Raw genomic sequence first — 20,998 nt, 5'->3', positions numbered from 1 at the left:
TGTGTGATGTGCTGCTATTTATATCCTGTAGATTAAAATCCACAGGATTGTGTTCTGGGCTGTGCAGTCTCTGCCTGTAACTGAAGAAAAATTAGCTTCTTTTGCAATGGTGAATTCACTGACTCAATCGGGCCACCGAGTAAATTCCAGGAAACTCACACAGTGTAATAAAGGTGGGAAGCTGTGAGTTGTAAACCGTGATAGTTTTCACTTTTCTTTTCTTTTTTTTTTCTTGTCAACACGTCAGTATGGTTCATCCCACAGTGAGTCAATGCAGGCTCAGTGGATGAAGAGCCTGAGTAGGATGGGATGCACGGTAGGATGTTTCTGTTTGAAATGAAATTGGCACTTTAAAGACATTTGAGCAGCAGCTTATCTAATCAATTCTAACATTTGATTTCTCTCTCCTCTCTCATCTTCTACCATTTATCCGTTTCCGGGTCGCGGGTGTTCTGGAGCCAATCCCAGCTCACTCTGGGCGAGGGCGGGGTTCACCCTGGACAGGTCAGCAGTCCATCACAGGGCCAACACACAGAGACAGACAGAGGTCTGATACATGGGGGAACTGAACCCTAATCTGATTTATTCCCAGGTTAGACATGACAAACACCAGCACCAGTGACCCCTTAGGCTATACACACACCTTATATAATACATGCAGCACTATTCATTACTCTGCAGTATCTCACTCATCTAATGTTATGAACGTTAGTTGTACTTTCCTACACGATAAGACCTTGTGCAACATTTTTATATATCTCACCTCATTTGGTGAGCAGAGTGAAAGTATACATTTGAAGTCCATTCATAACATTCAGTGACTCTTTCTTGTGTCACATAAACACATGACACCCCAGCGGTGCAGTGATGCTCAGCAGGGCAGAAAAAGGTCCAAATATGGAACTTGAAATATTGCGGGGAGACCAAAATCTCTAAAAGCCGGCTCTGTGATTTAATTTTTGCAGTGTTTACACTGACGCCTGGCTTAGTAGCGAGTGCATGCTGATGCAGCCGCCTGCGTCGTCTTGAAATCCCGGCAGCAGAGTTTGGCTCCCGAACAGCCGCTGAATCATGTTGTTTCCTAATGGACTGTTGACTCGCCTCTTTGATTTGTCTCCTCCTCTGCTCCCTTAGGAGCAAGTTACCTCATCAGGAGTCCCTTTAAAAAGTCAAAACATGTCGAAGTGGAAAAATCCTTAAAAACAACCTGATTTGTTGTCCACCGGGAAAAATTAATAATAGCAGGCATGAGGTTTAAATTACAGAATTTTATTTCCACTGAGCGCTCCCTGGCCCACCATGACAAGGGTAAACAAACTACTTGTGTGCCCTCGATGACACCACATGTAAGTAAAAACCAACACATGTACATACTCTATGTGCCCCGAAAAGGGGGGAAGAAGGAGAAGGATACTGGGGGCCCACGACTGAGGGGGCCCAGAGAGGCCCCGAATTAAATTATAATTTATATAAATTATAAATTGTAAAGATTCTTTTCATGGGGCCCAAAATCCCTAGCGACGCCCTGGATATACCATAATCCATAACACTAGCTTCACGATGAATCATTTTCGGAGCCCCTTGAGAGTGCAGACTGACACTAATGGCCTTTCCGTGATAAATCTTGTTTACCTTTGAATGTCAGAGCTAAATTGGCAAACCTCCTGACGATTGAAGACTTGTGTCATCGGCGGCTGGTAAGAAACAGATCAATATGATCTGATTCAAGGCAGGGCTTTGCATTTATTGTGTCGAAGGGGGACATAACCCGACTGTGCTCACAAACACACAATTCACGTACACTCTCGAGTGTCACGGTGAGGCCTTTTAGCTGCAATCCTTTAAATGTGTTGTTTTTCGACAATCCTGGAAGTCAGACAACAGACTCCACCTGCTCCCCTTGTGACAGAATTATCTCCATCCAGTGATTGTGTCCTTCCCACACACAGTACACAGAGGTCTGTCAACATATTAGCACATGGACAATCGCTCTTGGTGTTTTCTAAATTAGCCTCTGAAATTCACCATAAATTCACCCAATGAACACTTCGGGACACACTGCACCTACCAGACTGCAAGGACTAAAAATACAATTGTGGAAGGATTTTTAAAAACTGACCCACCCACAGCAGCTCCAGCCAGAACCCGCAGAGAAGGAGAGAAAACATATCCTGAAATTGCGATGTAGCAGATCTCCTGTGGATTGTTTAGAAAGAGAGTGTACAGCCAGAGCACCGGACAAAGCGCCAAAATGAATGTTCTCTACTAACATGAAACTTATTGATTTTCAGCTTCACACCCATTGGATAAACCCTTCTCCTTTCCACTGGGATCTGTGGTTCAGGCATTTTAGAGTTCTAGGCTTTAGAGGAGAGATGGTGTGGTGAAGAAATCACTGTGTTTCCCAGCCAGAAAGACCGTCTCATCCCTGTTGCACCTGTTGAACGCACAACAGTGGGCCCTGCGGTCAGTATTCATTACTGTTATGTAAAAATATTCTGACGCCAACCAAGTTTAATTTTTTTTTTAATACCAAGTTCATGACATATATCCATCCATCCATCTTCTACTGCAGTCCATCACAGAGGCAACACACAGAGACAGACAGAGACCAACAACCACTCACTCACCTACGGACGGTTTAGAGTCACCAGTTAACCCAAACATGATGTCTTTGGACGGTGGGAGGAAACAGGAGTACCTGGAAGAAACCCATGCAGATACAGAGAGAACATGTAAACTCTGCACAGAAAAGGACCCAGGCCGGGGAACAAAACCCACGACCTTCTTATTGTGGGGCGACAGCACTAACCGCCGTGCTGCCCATATGACATATAATATATAATATAAAAGTTTCCAAACCTAGCAAGAAAATCAAATAAAATTTGTATTCTTTATAACTCCTTATTAATAACAGTAGACAAACCATAACTTGTTCTAGGTGAATTATTTGAGTGAGATGGAGTAGCAGCCCATTCAGTGAGCCAACAGCCAGCCAGGGACATGAATGAGCTGGGAATGGGACCAGATGACAAAACTCGGTTTTCGTCCAAATATAATAAACAAAAAGTTTAATTTATTCCAGTGCTCTGTTCACAATGCTTCAAATTAAATAGTCTCTGCAACAGCCTGTGCGTAGGACTGGGTTTTTAAATATTGTTGTTTGATTGAGATGTATACCGAGAAGCTCCATCTGTCAGTTATGGATGGCATATATAAAGGTAGGCACAAGTTCAGGAAAACTATCTCCAAGCTGCCTTCATTCACAACTCTGTCATTTTCTTTCTCCTTCACGCCAATCTGATGACTATGGGAAAAGTTAATGGGTTAACACCAAGTGACAACCCAAGTGAGGCACCCATTGGTTTGCAAACAGTCATTTTTAAGCCTCAAGTCTGTAATTTGGATGTAGCCATCTTGTTCTTTAAAAAAAAAAAAAAAAAAAAACAGTGTTTGGATGTGGGACTGAGGGGAAGTGAGGGCAGGATCTGACTTGCTCTGGCACATACTATCACACGCAGGGTAGTAATGCTGTAATCCATGCTGACCTCTAAATGGGGTCATAATTTCAAGAATGGACACCATGTTTGTATTCCACAAGAACTGAAACTACAGACTGAGAGCATAAACTCATTATATAAACATTTACAAAAACAACAAAAACAAATCAAGTGAGAAGTAGTCAGACAGACAACGGTTCAGTAATGTCGTATGAAGTCTTTTCTGGCTGAAATGCAGTTCACCGTGACGGAGTGTCAGATTTCAGCATCCAAGCCTTTTGCCATTTTCCAAACAGACTGACAAAGTTGCCAGGAGTAAGTCACCCTGATTTGCCCCTTTTCCGTGCACTGCGGGCCAGACCAACTTGCTTTGACGAAAACTTGCCGTTGAGCTGCTTTCATTGAAAATATTAGTCAGTTAGTCAGGTAATGTAAAAGCAGATAAAGAGTGTTGCTCTCTATCCAGTCTCCTTTACACCATTTCAGCCTGACAAGTTGCTTTATAAGTCTGAAGTAGATCATTCCTGGTAGGAGGAAGCTTTGGTGAAGAGTCAGCTGCAGCTTTAGACTGAGAGACACATCTGTTTTGATCTTTAACTTCACGCTTAGCCTCTGTCAACACAATTGCAAGACTTGGAAAGAAGGCAACGGTTATTTCATATCAGCTGGGAATTTTGCATCTGATAGACTCATCATATAAACTTATAAACTTCTGATGGGTTTTTAAGGGCTGTAACAGTATTGTCCAAAAAACATGAGCCAGAAACCAGCCCAGTGTCTTTATTGGTTGCAACTGCGAAGTCCAGCATTTGGCTCGTTCATCTCAATATCAAATTCGTTACAATTCCAGATTTTTTTTATGAAAGCAGCCAAGCCCAGGAACACACTGAAGTAGACTACATAGCTTAGCATTAGTTTCACAGACCATTTCCTGGTAAAAATAGCTGATCACTGGGAAGTTGCTCAGTTTTTCAGTTCTTCAAGCTATGTTTTATTCATTTAATCATGTCCACCATAGAGCACCACAGCCTGTCTGAACTTGAAGGAAAAAGGCATTCTGTCTAGCAGGAAGATGCTGTAATGGTGTATATTACACAGCTGAGTTTAGGCATCTGCACACTGTCAAAGCTCCTCCTCTGGAGAACTATATTTTCAGATTGTTTGGTATTTACTGAAACCTTGCCTTAAAATCAAAATTAATTAAAAACAAAAAGTTGAGTTGCAGTTTGGATAAAGCTTTGAAGACCTGCTCCTCTGGACTGGCCTCCAGTCATGGCTGCCTTCATCGACCCAGGAACAGTTTATCATGAGCAGATAATGACCCTGACCCACATCGGACTGGAATACACATCACACACAACTGCAGACTGGCAGCTTGCACAGAGGAACCATAAAAACTGGGACATGCTTGGAATGAAATATTTCGTAAAACCTGCTGTCCATCTGCATCTGAACGGTAAGGTGTTCAAGGCTTCTCTGGCCATCCAAACATAACAGTGGGTTGAAAAGACAGAGACAGTTTGACTGCCTTCCTAACTGTGCACTGGAAATGAGACGGCATGAAAATTATTTCACCAGTGTTTTAAAACATGCCAAATATATTCAGAACTGAATTCATTCAATTTTGATTCATTATTAAAATAATAACATTGCAAACACATCTATGTGTGTTCACCGGGCACATGTTAACTTTATAAACATAATTGTACTGTAATGTCATACAGAGCCGACACTGTAATGACAGCAAAGGGCCAGCACGGTGCAGTTAAACCAGAAACACTGCAGCTACACTGGGCTCTGGGAAGACAGCGTGAGCTAAGCTGTAAGATAGGAAAATAAAAATAAAAATGTGTGATTGAAGCATTTCGCACAGGGGCTCAGTCACAAGCAGCTCACTTATTCTATGTCGCTGTGTGCACCTGAAGGCATTTATGCTGCCAGACAGACAAATTTGTCTGGCAGCATAAAAGCATCCAATTGCCTTTATTAGAGGTTTTCCTTCTTTTTTTTTTTTTTTTTTTTGGCATATAAAAACAAGCTTGTACTTAATTTGTGTAGCGTCTGGAGAAGTCCGCAAACAGACTGTGTGTCTGTCTCTTTGTGTCTCTGTGAATTATCAGCTGTCTCAACTGTTCAAAAAACCCACTCAGTAAAACCTAAATTATTTTTGTAAACAACAGCTACGAGCCCCGAGGTCATGTGTTTTCCTGCAAGACGTTGCAGAATGATGCACTACATGAAGCTACTTCTTAAGCGTCACCTGATCACATAAAGACAATTCCGCTGTCATATAGTCATTTGATCACTTATCTTCATTTTCATCAGCATCTGGGACATTTATTAAAATCTGGTCCAGATGTTTTGAAGCCTGGATCACTAAACAGCTGCCAATACTTCCCATAATCCACTCAAATATTGTATTTAGCCTGACCCATGGTAAGAGGTATTTGGCCGTAAATTTCATTTTAAATGACATACAGGACTGATCTAAGCCATAACTTACTGACCGCATTAGGCCGTTATACTGTACTACCCTTACATGGTTAAAGCAGAGTTTGGCTTAGATTCTGGTTGTGGTGAGCAGCACAAGCGCCAAACATGTGGTTTAGGTTCAGAGTGTGAGGATGCCAGGGCACACTGACATCCTGTAACTAAGTGGTAACACACACACACGCAGACACACACACGGGCTACAAACACAATTTTCAGTGAAAAGAACAGAAGTTGGAATACTAACATGCCCTATTTCTTCATTATTGTTTTAGTGTGCAAATGTTTCAAGCTACAAATCTGAGAAAGACAAAAGTGCAGAAGTGAAACTTGCATCCCTCATTTTGATTCAATTGACACTCTAAAACAAAATGCGCGAAGTTAAATAATTTGTCTTCACACCATTCACACATTTGAAATGTTATTTAAAGTTTGGGAAACATCACCTTGGCATAGTGGTTAGCACTGTTGCCTATAAGGAAGGAAGGCTTCCTCACGCAGTGAGACATAATGAGAAAAAAAAAAAAGGAAAGCTGAGGAATCTATACTTCCTTATTGAAAAATTTGCATTAGGCTTCTCTGATCCCCTGCTTGCAATTAATTGTTTGTAGTTGTGATAATGCAAACTCTCACTATGTACTGATAAGCTTTCAGGTGTATTTGCCTGATCAGTGGGAGTGAAATGTATTCTATTGCACTTCAGCTTTTCTTCTGTCCCCCAACTGTAAGTTCCTCCAGATAAAAGTGTGTCTGTGTGTGTGTGTTCATACCCTATTAGTATGTGTTAGATCTTGCCAAAAACATATTTGCAAGAAAAACGATTTGGGTCTCCTCATAAAACATTGGAGGACTATAAAAAGAAGATATTGTAAAAACAGCAATATGTATATTGGCATTTACAGTCAATACCTTTAATGAGGCCTAATATAATCACTGGTTAAATGTTAGTGTTATTTATCATCATTAGTAATTCATTGGATCACTTAATATTCCCCTCATAAAACCTTTAAAACAAAACATCCAACCACATTGTTTATCATCAGCCAAAGTGTCTCTTGTGGCTCCTAACGGCCCATTTTTATACAGATTGCACTTTCTTTTATATCTTTGTTGTGCAACAAACATGGTGGAAGGCCAAAAAAACGAAAGTTCAGCACTGCTCCTCATCGCACTTCAGACCCTGTTTATCTCTGTTCCAGTGACCTAAACCCAAGACAACATTGTGTCAGTGTGATCGTAGACTGTTGATGCTGTTAGGACGTGATTCAGCCATGAAACTTTGATCTTGTATAAAGCTGGTCAGATCTCTGACTGATTACTCTCGCGTTTCATACCGTTTGTGAGGCTGAGACAGAGAAACCGGACCCTCGGTGCAGCACCTGAAGAGGGAAACGGTATTCTTTTGAAATTAGATGAATGAGACAGCCAGGCTTTTCATCTCACTTGCATTGTTAGATGAACAGTGATTTCACATCATTTGAAAGTATGATTCTCCGTCTGTGACTTTGGTGTTGATTCTGTTTGTGCATGTTGTAATATTCAGCCTGTACTCTGCAGATGATTTAGATTAACTGCACCTACAGGCATGATTTTTAAACCATGCCAATGCGAATGTTTTTCAATCTATACTCATATATATATACATCACATCAGCCATAACATTACGCCATTTAAATCTTTGAAGTTGCGAGGTGGAGCCTCCGTGGCCCTGACTTGTTTATTGAGCTTGTCCCACAGATGCTGGATTGAATAGCGATCTGGGAAATCTGCAGCCAAGTCAACAGCTTGTGTTTGTTGTTTGTAAAACTATTTGTGACCCGCTGTTGCAGTGATGCAGGGAGGATTTTGCGCTGCCTTGAGAGAATGCTGTTTCCATGAAGGGATGGTCTTGGTCTGAATCAGGTTTAGGTCAGTGCTACATGTCATACTAACATTTACACGAATGACACGACCCAAGGTTTCCCAGCAATTCAGCCAATCCCAGCTCACATTGGGGCGAGGGGAGGGGGTACACCCTGGACAGGCCGCAGATCGTCCACGTGATGATGAATAGATTTAGAAACAATTACCATTTATCAGGAATACTGTGCCACCTGATCAAAAAGCAGTTATTTTAATGTCACAATGTAAGGGAACAATTCAAACTTTTACAAGAGATTTATGAGCAAGTAACAGAGTGGTTAAAAATCCCTCTGTGGGAGGAGAAGATCGTGCTGGAGGTGAAAGGATCCCAACTATCAGCAACATTACTGAAATCAGTGAGCTGGCATGTCACTTTCGCTGTGTCACCACAGTACGGCATGTACCTTGGGGAGAACTTTGCCGAGTAAGTTCACGGCGGTGAAAGCAGCAGATGCTTCATGGAAAGTCTGAGTTATCTGTCGGCGTGCCCACACTTCTCTTCTGTAGCATCACAGCTGTGTGGCCTGACCTCAGCCCTGTCATGCAATACATCCCCGCTGAACTGCTGAGGCTGAAGACAAACAGAGGGGGAGTAACAGAAGGCTACCGTCCAAAGTCCTTACTGTACATAAATATTTTGCTCAGCAGCAAACACATGTGGACCAGTTACTATTGAATTTGGGGAACATCTTTAAGGTTGTGATTCATGTGAGAAAGCAGTTTAATATATGATGAATGAGTGCCGCTCCACTTCAATGTCAATGGGAATCTCACTGATTCTCAAGACGTTACAGCCATCTGCCAAAGACAGTTCACCGTGTCTGAGAGACTGATGAGGAAACAGAAACAAAAGGACGGAGCAGTGGACCGGAGAGATGGATCGATGGATCGCCAGAACTACAAGTTCTCCAGTTATTGTTGATGTTGCATGTCCCTGTACAAAGAATCCCATTTGATATACTGTGTAAATCACTGATCATCTACCTTTTTCTAAACAATACTTTTACAGTGTAGTTTGGAGAGAGCGTCTAACTTGTGGTTAAATGTAAGAAGTGTGTTAAAGTGACTCTTTGCAACCACTTAACATGGAGAAGAGCTTCAGCCATTATTCATGTCTCCTAGGCCGACTGGGGATGCAGGCGGTTGTTATGGGAAAGTGATAAAACAGAATGATGGCTGGGTCTAACTGCTTAGCATGCCAAGCTGCGTGGAAGAAGACGTGATACAGGCAAAAGTGATTACTCGTGTAAACTTCCACAGGTGGAAACTTCTAATGTTAGTTATGAAATGCAATAACAAAACTGAAAAATAGCACTTCAGAGTTCGTGCATTAAGGCTTTAATGTCTTCATAATCACAGAAATTTCTTCAAAATATCAAACAAAATCATGGCCTACACACACAAGAATGGCAGATTACTTTATCTTCAGGTGCACGAAGAGAAATCATTTTAAAAAACCTGCCAAAAAAAGAAAGAAATATTTAATCACTTCTGTGACAAATGAAAGTTGTGATGTGTTTAAGAACGTGGACTTGATTTTAGCTAGGAAAGGCTGAAAATCAGAAACATTTCTGTGCTGTTTCATACCAGCCAACATTTTATTACAGTGTTTGTGGGAGTTTCTTGGGTGGTATGAGGCAGAAACAGTGAAAAAAAAGAGAGCTCCGATGTTCTTTGTTTGATTTCCTGGCATGGCTCAATACCACACAGCTTTGTGGAACTACTCATGCTTTCATTGTTTTATGGAAGACGCAGTTTGTCTTCATTAAATATTGCTTTATGTCATCTAAGCTTCTCTTTGGTGATTGTTTTGGTTATTCAAGAGAAAATCTCAATATCAGCGCCTTGTTGTTGCCATCAATAAATCGAAGTGAACAAATTACTTCTGGCATTCAAAAGAATTGTTTGACATTTTTGGAAATGGACTTGCTCATGTTAGATGACACGAACAACGCTCTCCAACGAGAAACAGGAATCCAGAAAATGAACCTCTGTAAAACATCAACCTGGTGTTTTTATGTGTCCTTTTGAATGAATAAAACAATTGATATACACGTTGACGTTGGTTAATGAGTTTCCAGCTGCTCTTTCTGCTAAGTTGCAAACCGCAGCTTTACACTAACTAAAGAATTGTCTTTGCAAATATCACATCTAGAGCCTTAGTAATTTATGCCATTGCAAATAGCATTAGCTGAACTGGGATGCTTTTGCCGGCTATACTGAAATTAAGGAAATATTTTTAGCACTGGTTTCTGGCTGTTCCTGGTAAATATTTAATCCATCTGAGTGAATGAGTGACGCAGTAATTGTCTGTTTGTGTGTAAGGGGGATGATGGGTTGTTGGAAGCCCCCATTAATAACATCTCTGCTGACTTGCATAGCTGGCTGTGGTCCTTAAATCTTGCTCTGCTGCAGACTCACTTTAATTATCTCTTCCCCTCTTTTATTCACGCTGACAGGACTTCTCATTAATCACTATGCAGAGGCGAATCCCTCACTTTTAGTGCCACAGACATCAGCAAAGCAACTGAGCTGCACGACCCATGCGGTGTGGTCTGGAAGCTGTTGTGTTGGATCACACTGTTCACAGTTTCTGCTTATGTTCACGACTTCACTTGTTAAGCTTGTTGTGTTGCAAGCAGAACTGTAGTTTTATCTTCGCTGTCTAAAATAGGAATAAGTATTTATAAATGTCTATCTTGAAACGCAGGATTTATATTTATCACTAGTTGTCTTCCATTAAAATTCCTTGTCCTTCTCCGGGATAAGCAAAACACATCAGCCGGATAAAAACACAGCTGGATAGAGCCAGAGTGTCCTTATGGATTTATTCAGATATCCTCATCTTGGCTGAGAAAAACAGGAAGAAGTGAGTCTAATGTAGGCAATTAAACATGTATATGGAAACTAGTCATTTGTTTTCACAGTGACATAAGATTTGTGACAAAAAAAAAAAAACAAAAAACAAAAGCACAAAATTGTTGCTATTTTACTATTTCCAAAGACAGCAACAAAGACATTTTAAGAATTTCATATCTTGAACCCTTGACATTCAGTGCTGAGTGTATTTCTTTTTGATTCTGCAGTTACGTCATGATATTGGATTGCTGCTAAAATTTAAAAAGAAACACATTACCGTTTATTTTCTGTTTTTAGAAAAACATCAATGTCTTCCAACATGCAATATACTGAATGAACAGTATAACATAAGTTCCTCGTGGCAGTTTTAACAACTAAATATACTTAACTTTCAAAGTTATGAGGAGCAGAGAACCAGTAGCACAGAGCTTTTTGTGTAATTCAGTGCAAATGGAGTCCCGCTAAGGAGTAAATGATGTGAGAGGACATTCTAAAAAATGTGAAAAAAGCAGGAAAGGCAGCGTCTGTACTTGGCAAATCCCAGTGAAGGATTACTCAGCGCTGAAACAGAATGCACGTGTGTGGTTTGTTAGCCATAATACCCAGGCTCATGTCCCAATCATGGTAATGTTTTCCCTCCTTCCCTATTTTTTTTTTATTTGTTTCAGTTTCCTAAATGGGGCACTGTTTGCGTTTGTCTGTCTCCTCTCCGTCCAGCTTCCTGAACCTCAACAATTAAATCCTGATGCAGATCACAAATCTCAGGCTCGTCTTGGCGGCTGTGCCAGCGTGCAGTTTTTGTGACCCACTGTTCCATGACAAAGCCTTTCTCAGATGGACACATCAACTTACACTAAGATGCTATTGGTTACAGGATATTGCTGGCTGTCCTTGTCTTGGGGTAATGGGACCGGGGCCAACACCGGCCACTTGCATCAGCACATTTCACATTGACTGCTATAAAACCTCTTAAACCTCCCATAAAGACCCAATGTGTGCACTGGCTCTAAGGTTGTCATATATAGATATTTTTATTCAGCATTTAGTGCATAAAAGTGCAGGTAATTAGTTGACAAGTGGTATCATTTGGCATCACAACATTATCATAGGTCAAACAGGGCTGATCATGACGCAGAACAAGTGCCGCTCCTTTGGGACACGTAGCTAACGTCTAGAGGACATTGTGCTTTGCAAAATTCTTCAATAGGTGTTTTGTCACAGTAGCTGCTTTCACCGCGCGTTAAAGTTTGTCTCGTACACACCGTACGGTATGGCTGACGTCCTTGAAGTTAGGTTCAAGGACGTCAGCAATAAACAATAAAGCAGGAGGTCGTCCTCAGTGCTGTTTTCTTTGGTGAGAGGTGTGCTGTTCAGAATTTTGTTAACATGTTTGATTATTAATGGGAGGCTGTGAGGTTTTCCCCCTTTCACATATCATAGGTCTGTAAAAGTCTATCCATTTAAGCAGCGACAAATATAAATATCTGTATCTGGCAGTAAGTGTAGTATCATGTCTCTGATGTACTGATTGCTACACCAATGTCCACAACAAATACTATGATAATGCATCCAGTTGGAGGCCAGTCAAACCGTAAAATTTCAAGCTTGTGGTTGTGAAGTCAGTAGGGTTAGGGTTAGGGTTAGGTCACTGATGCCAGAGCTGGACTTCTCAGGTTTATATAACATTTTATTAATTCAAGACTTGAGAGAGAGGTTTAAATCCTGTTTCTCCTCACAGCCAATACCAATATGAGGAATCAACCCTCTGACTGCCTCCTCTGGCAGAGTCACAAAACTGATATTTCACTGGATAAATGCAATTCTGACCCTCTGATGAGGTCTATCAAAAAGGTTTTTCTCTCAATAAAATATTTATTTCCCTAAAATAGCTGCTAAAAGTAAAAAGTACAATAAACCACAGCCAAACCTGGACAGCAGCTGCTCTTTTGACACTGCAAGAAATCATATGTGGGCTGGATTAACTTCTGAAAGGTCGACATATAACACAGTCCCAGAGTAATGGTAACATTCTGCAGGACCTTGAGCTCAATATGCCCATTAGTGATTTTTCAAAAAAGCTCTGGTTACTCTCACGATGTGTCAGGGACTTAGTCTGTGTCCACTGAAACTCTAAGTCTAAACATTTTTTTTGTGTTCACTGAAACCTGTAGTATGTTTGTTTCAGTTTTTTTTTTTGTCCATCCAGAAACAAAGTGCGGGCTCACTCTAGAAAATTCCCTTTCGTTACGTGCATTTCTAGGATTATTGTTATAGCTACTGTGCATTACTAATCACCTCATATTAAGCCCTATTTCTCCTTCGTCCTTTTAGTAAATCTGACTGAATGATAGGACAGTACAAGTGCGCAGTTTTAAAATGTTGGTCTTCACCCTGAAATCTGCTGGACAGCTTTCAGTCGGGAGAGCTTCTAGCTTTGTGTCATTCAGAGTTTATGTGAAGAACTGTGAGAATTGTAGATTTCACTGTAATATGATTTTGTTGTATTTCTTGGCGCAATGACCAAAACAGTGACTGAATATCTGAGCGTGTTTCTGCCTCTGACAGTTTGTTTGTCTCCTTGTCTCCACTGAATATTCTCATGCAAACATTCCACAGTTTCATATTTTGGCTAGTTGTCTCTGAGACGCCCAGACAGATAGCTTGTGGCTTTCCACTCATAATGGCCAGCAATCCCCTTAAAATACCAATAAAGAATGTAGGAGCACATGACCTGTGGTTACCTTTGCCACATTGAATATATTTACATGATGTGACCTAGTTTGATTGAAACTGACACATTGCATTTAAGGAATTAAGTGTCTTCAGCCAACATTATTATTTATTTTATCCATTTGTTTATTTTCAGATGCAAAAATAAAACATAATTCAGACGTTCGAAGGCAGAGTTACTTCAAAGTGACTCATATGGTTAGAAATACTCAGTCTCCCTGACATACAGGTATGTGCTCTTTGGCAAAATGGCCGGTGAACAGTGGTGGGGGAGTTTAGAGTCCTGAAGCCAAGATAAATTTTTGTGTGCACATGCAACTATAAAACTTCTGAAGCTTTTTCTTCAATATTACATTTCCAACTTCACAAAAAGATAGTGATCTGACTGTTAACTGTTCCAGACTGAGGAGCTCTCACCTCAAAGATGATCAGGTATGTAGTCAGTGGCTCATTTTTCCCCCTACGTGGTCAGTGAAAGGGTGCAACAAACTTTAAATCCATAAACCCCAGACTTGATGTTGGAAGAGCCAGTGGCCTGCAAAGGCCAAATGGCATCATTTGTAAGACCAACTGATGAGAAAAATGGGGGCAACAGGGTCTCTTTTCAGAACTGGAGGAAGATCGTAAAAGGAGGCCAAACTCTTGATTGTTGCATTAAAGTGGGCACTGGGAAAGGAAGCAATTACACATGAATTAGTGGTTCTTTGTTCCAAGACTAACAGACAATGAAACACGTATTCTGTTGTGCAAATAAGATATATGAGGCTAATAACACAAACAGCACTCTGATTTCTGATGTTGAATCCCATTTTTGGGCTGTGAAATTAGCAGCAGTCTGGTCAGAGCTGAATGTGCATACGTGCGCAGTCATCTTTTTACTATAATAGGTTAACTTGTAAGGGGTGCATCCAAACTATTCCAATTTATCATAGTTTTCGCTGACAGGACTCTTGTTTTTGACCATTTGGTAGGACTTAAAATTTTATTTTTGGCCTTTTCGTCTTTGTTAACTCTTGTTTTTTGGAATTCCTGTCTCTTTCCCCTTACTCCTTGTTGATTGTCTGCTGCACCCCAATGTGTCTCACCTTGTTTCTTTTACATTTGCCCCCAGTTTTACCACCTACCAGAATTAAGTCTAAAATGTTGTTAAAAAACGCTGCTGAAATGAAAAATGTATCTGTGGACGTAGCCTAATTTCTGCAGTGGCTGCTGTTCAGTCAGTCTACCATGAATATAAATGTCGTCATTAATTATCTCCAAAGGAAGAAACCTTCTGATTGTGATCACTTTTCTTTCAGGAATCAGGTTTAATAATAGTTTGTTTTTTAAAGATTTTTGAAAGTATTTAAAGCCTCTGACTGACAGGAAGTCAGGCGACAGAAGAAAAAGACACAGAACTAGTTCCATTATGTTAAACATTAGCCTGTTTTAATTGTAAACAGTGACAATGGCATTTAATAATAATAAATTAATAATAAGTATTTCAGATATGTTGCTCTTTCCCTCATTTCCAAACCACAACTTGTGCAAGTATGGGTCCAGTCGGGCTGGCAAGTCTGAGAAAAATTAAAACAAACATGACCACCTGTCCACAGTATGCAGCAAGTGAACTCAAATCATCCCTCTCCCTGATTTTTTCCCTTATTTAACTTCTACTAAGTGTCTGACAGACTGTCCGTGTACGGGGGTCAGGTGTCCAGAGAAAGGAAACAAACCAAGCAGCAGATTGAAGAACAGCAACTAAATCTTTCTGGGCAGCTGATACTTCAGGTTATTCTGAGCACAGAGTGTCATATTAAACTCAGAAAAAAAAAAAAAAAAAGGTAATGTGGGGTGTGTCATTGAATCTGCTAGCAGAGATCAGAGAGGAAAACGCTGAACAACAAGTAAAAGTCAAATCTAATGAACTGTGTTATGACCAAACGTGAAGCTTTAACATCTGCTGCGGTGAAAGTAAAGAAAAGCAGCTTCAGTGATCGCACCGAGACACAGACCGGTTTGAGATGATCTAAAGTGAGTAAGGACATTAAAGTGAGCTGACTGACCTTGGACTTGACGTTAAAAATTAATAAACATAATAAAAAAAAAGGAGGGGGGGCGCACAGCAGCCGAGACGCCCTCAGTATAAAAACGTGAGTCTTCTCTCTGAGCGTCAGTGAGGATCCTGCACAACCTTCAGTCCGACATGAATCCACCGGGGACATTATTCTGCAGAGGACGCGATGAGGAGGGGAAATGGTTTCTGGTGCGCAGATAAAGTCATTTCTTCCCCTTACTGGACCGCCGAAAGTGGGCTTTCTCTGGATTTCTGTCCCATCATCTACTGAAAAGCGTCTACTGGATGTTCAGCGGGACTGAGAGGGACGATGTAGGTGAGTGAGTCACCAAATTCAGCGGTACCAGATTCACAAGAGTACTTTTTGTTATAAAGAAGAAGAAGAAGTAATGAAAAAAGTAAGTCTTATTTTGAGAAAGTGGTTGCCTCTTGGTCAAAAAAGTTTATTCAACTTTTTTTAAATTGGTATGACTTTATTGCTTGTTCAGTCACTGCTCAGCTTCAGTCCTGCACAAGGAACTGTCCTCCTAGTTCTTCCATAATGGACAAACTGCTTGTGCAAAGATGTAGCCATGTTTTTCTTTTTCTTTTTCTTTTTTTTTCATCAGAATAACCAGAAATATGCACTAAATGTGCTGTTTTCCAAACTTAAGTTGAAATACATTGTGTGGTCAGTTTAGAGAACAGGACATCAGGAATTTTGCTCATGTTTCCATTGCTTTATTAGTTAGTTAGTCTTTAATTGGTGTACGCCTCCAGCCAGACTACAGCATCCTCACTAACCAACCAACAGGACCATTACCTTCCCGACGCCACGCAGGGTGAACCACTCTTCAGTAAAGTTCAGATTACAGGGTGTGTAATTGGGGTGTTGCTGAATCTTGACTGGCACCTATGAAGAATTAATGGTTTAACAGGTTTGAGGGCAGAAAAATAATCTCAAAGGTTACAGAATTTAGAAATTCAAAGCTAAAACTACCAAAAATGTTCTTGGTGTGGTGCCGCGCCATATTCCCAAACACCGTTCTCCAAAAGAATGGATTCTCTCATTTGGTGTTTTGAGGATGACTATAATGGTGGCAGTGACAGTGGTGAATAAAGCTGTCAAAAAATCCACCAAGCGTTATCTACGTTCAGTTGAGATAACTCTTTGAAGGCCATCTTTTTATATACAAACTGTTCACAATGACCTTGTGTTTGTGTGTGTGTGTGTGTGTGTGTGTGTCTGTATCCGAGATTTGAGGAGAGGCACTGTTCTTTTCATTTTCACCTACACGTCAGTATGTGTCACTTTTACTGTTTTTAATTAGACCTTTAATATCGATAAGTGAACAGAATTACATTTTTTGTCCAGCTCACTGACAATTTAACAAATCAGATCTGCCTTTTTTGGTCTTGCAGGCTCCAAAAACTTTGGATCCCATGATCTTCAGAGTTCAGTGATGTTAGCATTGAGCCACTATAACTCCTCAGCCTCCCCACTCCTTCCTCATTTCACCACTGACAGTGTAAGGAAGGCCGAGGCGGCTGTGGCTGTTGAGGGGCTGCAGAAGGGAAACTTCACCTCCGTCCAACCCACCACCAGTGGCATCATTGTTGTCATATTGTCCATGACACTGGGCATTATCTCCAATATTGTGGCCCTCTTTATCCTTGCTAACGCCTACTCCAGCCAGCGAAGGCGCTCCAAAGCCACATTCCTTCTGTTTGCCACCTCACTCGTGGTCACGGATTTCATTGGCCATGTGATCCCTGGTGCCCTCGTCCTCCGACTCTACCTCCATGGAGGTGTGCGCCAAGAGGATTTCAACTCTTCCGATGGCATGTGCCAGTTCCTGGGTGGTAGCATGGTGTTTTTTGGGCTGTGCCCTCTCTTCATGGGCTGTGCCATGGCTGCTGAGCGCTGCCTTGGTGTCACTAAACCGCTGCTGCACTCATCTCTGGTCACCAAAACCCGTTCAAAGATCTGCCTGTCTGTCATCTGGCTGGCAGCTCTCTGTGTGGCTCTTCTTCCCGGCTTTCAGCTGGGCTCTTACTCGTACCAGGATCCTGGGACCTGGTGTTTCATTAAAGTGCTCAGTGACACTGAGGAGGTGGATGTGGCGTTTGTGGTTCTCTTCTCTGGACTTGGCCTGACCTCGCTGGCTGTGGCATTGTTGTGTAACACCATCAGCGGACTGACGCTGGTGTTTGCTCGGCTCAGGAGGAAGCCCGGCTCCCATCGTTCCGCCAAGTCCCATGATATAGAGATGATGGTACAGCTGGTGGGCATCATGGTCACTTCGTGTATCTGCTGGAGTCCTCTGCTGGTGAGTTTCAGGAAGTACAAGAAGAGAGAAGCATAAAGTAGAGCCTGTTCAGAGAAAAGGTGAACTTCACTGGTCCTCTGAGAGCCAGCCATACTATGGCCACTCAGTCTACTACATTTTAGGCTGATACCATAAATATAATATATGATGATAATATGGTTGTTTCCAGAAAACACAACCCACCCCACATTAGATCAACTGTTGGGCTCCTCATTCGTCTGGAGCTTTTACACGTTAAGCAAGTAATTTCAGGACATTTTTACTTAATAATACATTCCAGCTGTTGATAATAAAGTAATAGTAGTAGTATTAGTGTCAATGTTCACCATATTATGATTTGGTATTGATGATGATATTAATGCAAAGCTGGTAGCTTTATTCTTAAAATGTTGTTTGCACTCTTTCATCATAACAGTAATTGTAAGGATGTGTCTCATGCCTGCAGATCTTTGGCCTGATGTCCGTGATCCGCTCCTACACAGGATCCATCGGGGAAGACATATACAACTATAAAACCCTGATGGTAACGGGCGTGAGGCTGGCCACGTGGAACCAGATCCTCGACCCCTGGGTGTACATCCTGCTGCGTCGCACCGTCCTCCGCAAAATCTACCTCATTGCCAAGTGCCAAGTGGGCCCAAGGGGTAACATATTAGGCCGCTGGGAGCCCACCTCTTTTCCTAGCTCTGAGAAGAAGGAAGTCGACCAAGTGTGAGCCGAGAGAACTAATATTGATAGGCTGTGGAAGTACTTTTTTTATTTAGATGGAGAGACACAAAACACCGAGTGGAACAGATACATTTTGTGGCTGTTGACCAGCTTCGATGTGAAGCTGGTACGCTTTGGAAATTTTTTGTGAATTCAATCAAAACCTCTCTCTCATACTCTCTCATAGTTTATCAATGGGTTCATTGTCTGGCCTTAAAATGGAAGCTAGCTAATGCTGTGATTTTGCACAATATCATAAACTTGGTACAGTTTACTTATAATAAGTGAACATTCCCTGTTATAATTTATTGTTGTTATAATTATAATTATTTTATTATTATTACTATTATTATTAATAGAGTCTCATTTGGAAACTCATAACAACAAAGGACAAAGATGTAGGTGGCAGGATATGAATGCATTATTAATAGAGAGCAGTAAAGGGACTATTGGAGTATTTGATTTTATTTCTCAACCTCATGCTCACCAGCTTTGAAAGTGAAAATATATATTGCACAGTGACTTGTTCATTGCCAAACGTTGATGAATTGTTGTGTAGGTGTCAGCATCAGAGGGAGCTCCACAGGAAGTCTGGTGTTAAATATTCTGTTGAATGTATTTCATAAAGAGCTGTTAATATTCAAATACTGTGGAGTTCATGAATGTTAAGTTTACATATGCTTTTCATGTGTGTATGCAATGCTTGTCGTGACATAATGTAAAATGTTATAAATTAATACTTGAAGTGTAGCCTCAATTTACTGAGGAGTTGTAAAGAAATTTGAATGTAAATAAAACAATGTCATGCATTTTATGTATTTTCAACAAATTGTCTTGGAGAAGGTAGGAGTATGTTTGGTCTGATTATTCACTACACGCAGCGGTCCACCTCAGTTAAATGAGTTTAATCTGACCTATACTTACAGTATAAGACTGAAACAGACAAAAGTGGTGAAGCCAAGATAATTTGGCAAATGTAGAAAGAAAGAAACTGACTTTTGGCTAAAGTTTTGAGACTTAAAAAAAGATGACGGATTTATTTCTTCTTGAAAAAAATCTGATTTATCTACACACAATGCCGCCAAGAGAGACCTCAGTTCAAAATGGCCTTAATTTTTGACCAGGTTAGATCATTTTTCACCTTATTGGCCATGGAAGCTCAAAATCACCAGCTATATAGCAGATGCTGGTTTTACAGGTTTGCCAGAAGACAATGTGACGAAATAATGACAGAGCTGAGGAAGGCGATTTGTTGAGAAGATACAAAGTTCCCAGTGCGTCTGGAGTAGAATTCACATTCCCATCAGGTGGAACAAATGGAAGCCGTTGAAGATGACCCCAAGCACTGACCTAGACGCTCCATCACAGGAGTGAAAAACAACCAGTCTCTAGATACACCTGTGTCATTCAGAGACAAGCTTGAGGAATTAATCAAAGTCCTGACGGATGTGACACAGTCCAGGGTCAGCCTCTGAGGAGCCAGGTAAGACACACACCTGAAGGAGAAGACCAGACCAACAACATCATGAATGTGCTTCTGCTGAGGTCTATTTTAAAAGTTCCACTTTACAGCAGGCGTTATGAGGAGGCTGCAGACTTAATCAAACAGGTCAGGAACAGGCTGAAACCGACACAAACACCAAAGACAGGCAGACAGAGCTTAACAAACTAGTTAGAGTAAACACCTTCTCAAGAGATCTGGCATCCCTGGGAACATTTTGCAGCATCACCAAACGACCCCTGTCCTGATATTGCTGAGATGAATTTTTTTTTAAGAAGCCAAATGAAAGCTGTTTCGAACCCAAAGAGAAGTCCAGAATATCCAGAGCAATGTGCAAAGCGGTGAGGAAGGCCTTCACGTGCTGTATATGTATGTTCACAACACCAACCGTCACATATTCCACCTCAGCAACTCGTAGTGGGTCAGAGGTGTGTGACAATTTGGAAACCAATCCAAATAGAGTTTTGACAAACATTTTCTTAGGCACAAAAAAAAAGAGCATCCAGCAAACTGAAAGATTTCTTTCAGTCACAATTAACACCATTAACAGACCTTTCTTACAGCCAGCATTTTGATTTGAAGTGAGGCACACTTGTATTTTTCACATCAAAATTTCACCTTAAAAAATGCCCAGGACCGCACAGTGGCTCTGTGTTGAACACTGTGGCCTTGCAGCAATGATCAGGGTTGAATTCCCAGCCTCAGTCTTTGCTGCGGGAAGTTTCTATACTTCCCGTGCTGGTGTTGGTGTTGGTTTACCCCAGGTGCTCCAGTTTCCTCCCATCTTCTTCACATAAAAAGAATAAAAGTTAAATCAATAACAACAATTAAAAAAAAGAACTTCTTATCTTGTGTTTTTCTATGTTGTCAGTGTAAAATATCAAACTTAAAAATTAAAACTTAATCAGCATTTTGGGTGGATAAAATGTTATACTTAAACTGA

General features: G+C 41.0%; 1 protein-coding gene across 1 annotated transcript; it reads left to right on the top strand.

Moving 5' to 3' along the window:
- Positions 1–15,650: 15,650 nt before the first annotated feature.
- Positions 15,651–19,357, top strand: ptger1a (prostaglandin E receptor 1a (subtype EP1)). Its single transcript, XM_029504074.1, has 3 exons — positions 15,651–15,853; positions 16,939–17,846; positions 18,292–19,357. Exons 1-3 carry the CDS (start codon positions 15,823–15,825, stop codon positions 18,559–18,561), a joined length of 1,209 nt encoding a protein of 402 aa, XP_029359934.1. The 5' UTR covers positions 15,651–15,822; the 3' UTR covers positions 18,562–19,357.
- Positions 19,358–20,998: the final 1,641 nt, after the last annotated feature.

Source organism: Echeneis naucrates, chromosome 1, assembly GCF_900963305.1.
Source record: "Echeneis naucrates chromosome 1, fEcheNa1.1, whole genome shotgun sequence".
NCBI classification, from domain to species: domain Eukaryota; kingdom Metazoa; phylum Chordata; class Actinopteri; order Carangiformes; family Echeneidae; genus Echeneis; species Echeneis naucrates.
The sequence above is the reverse complement of the archived record's forward strand: the minus strand, read 5'-3'. Positions and strand labels throughout refer to the sequence as shown.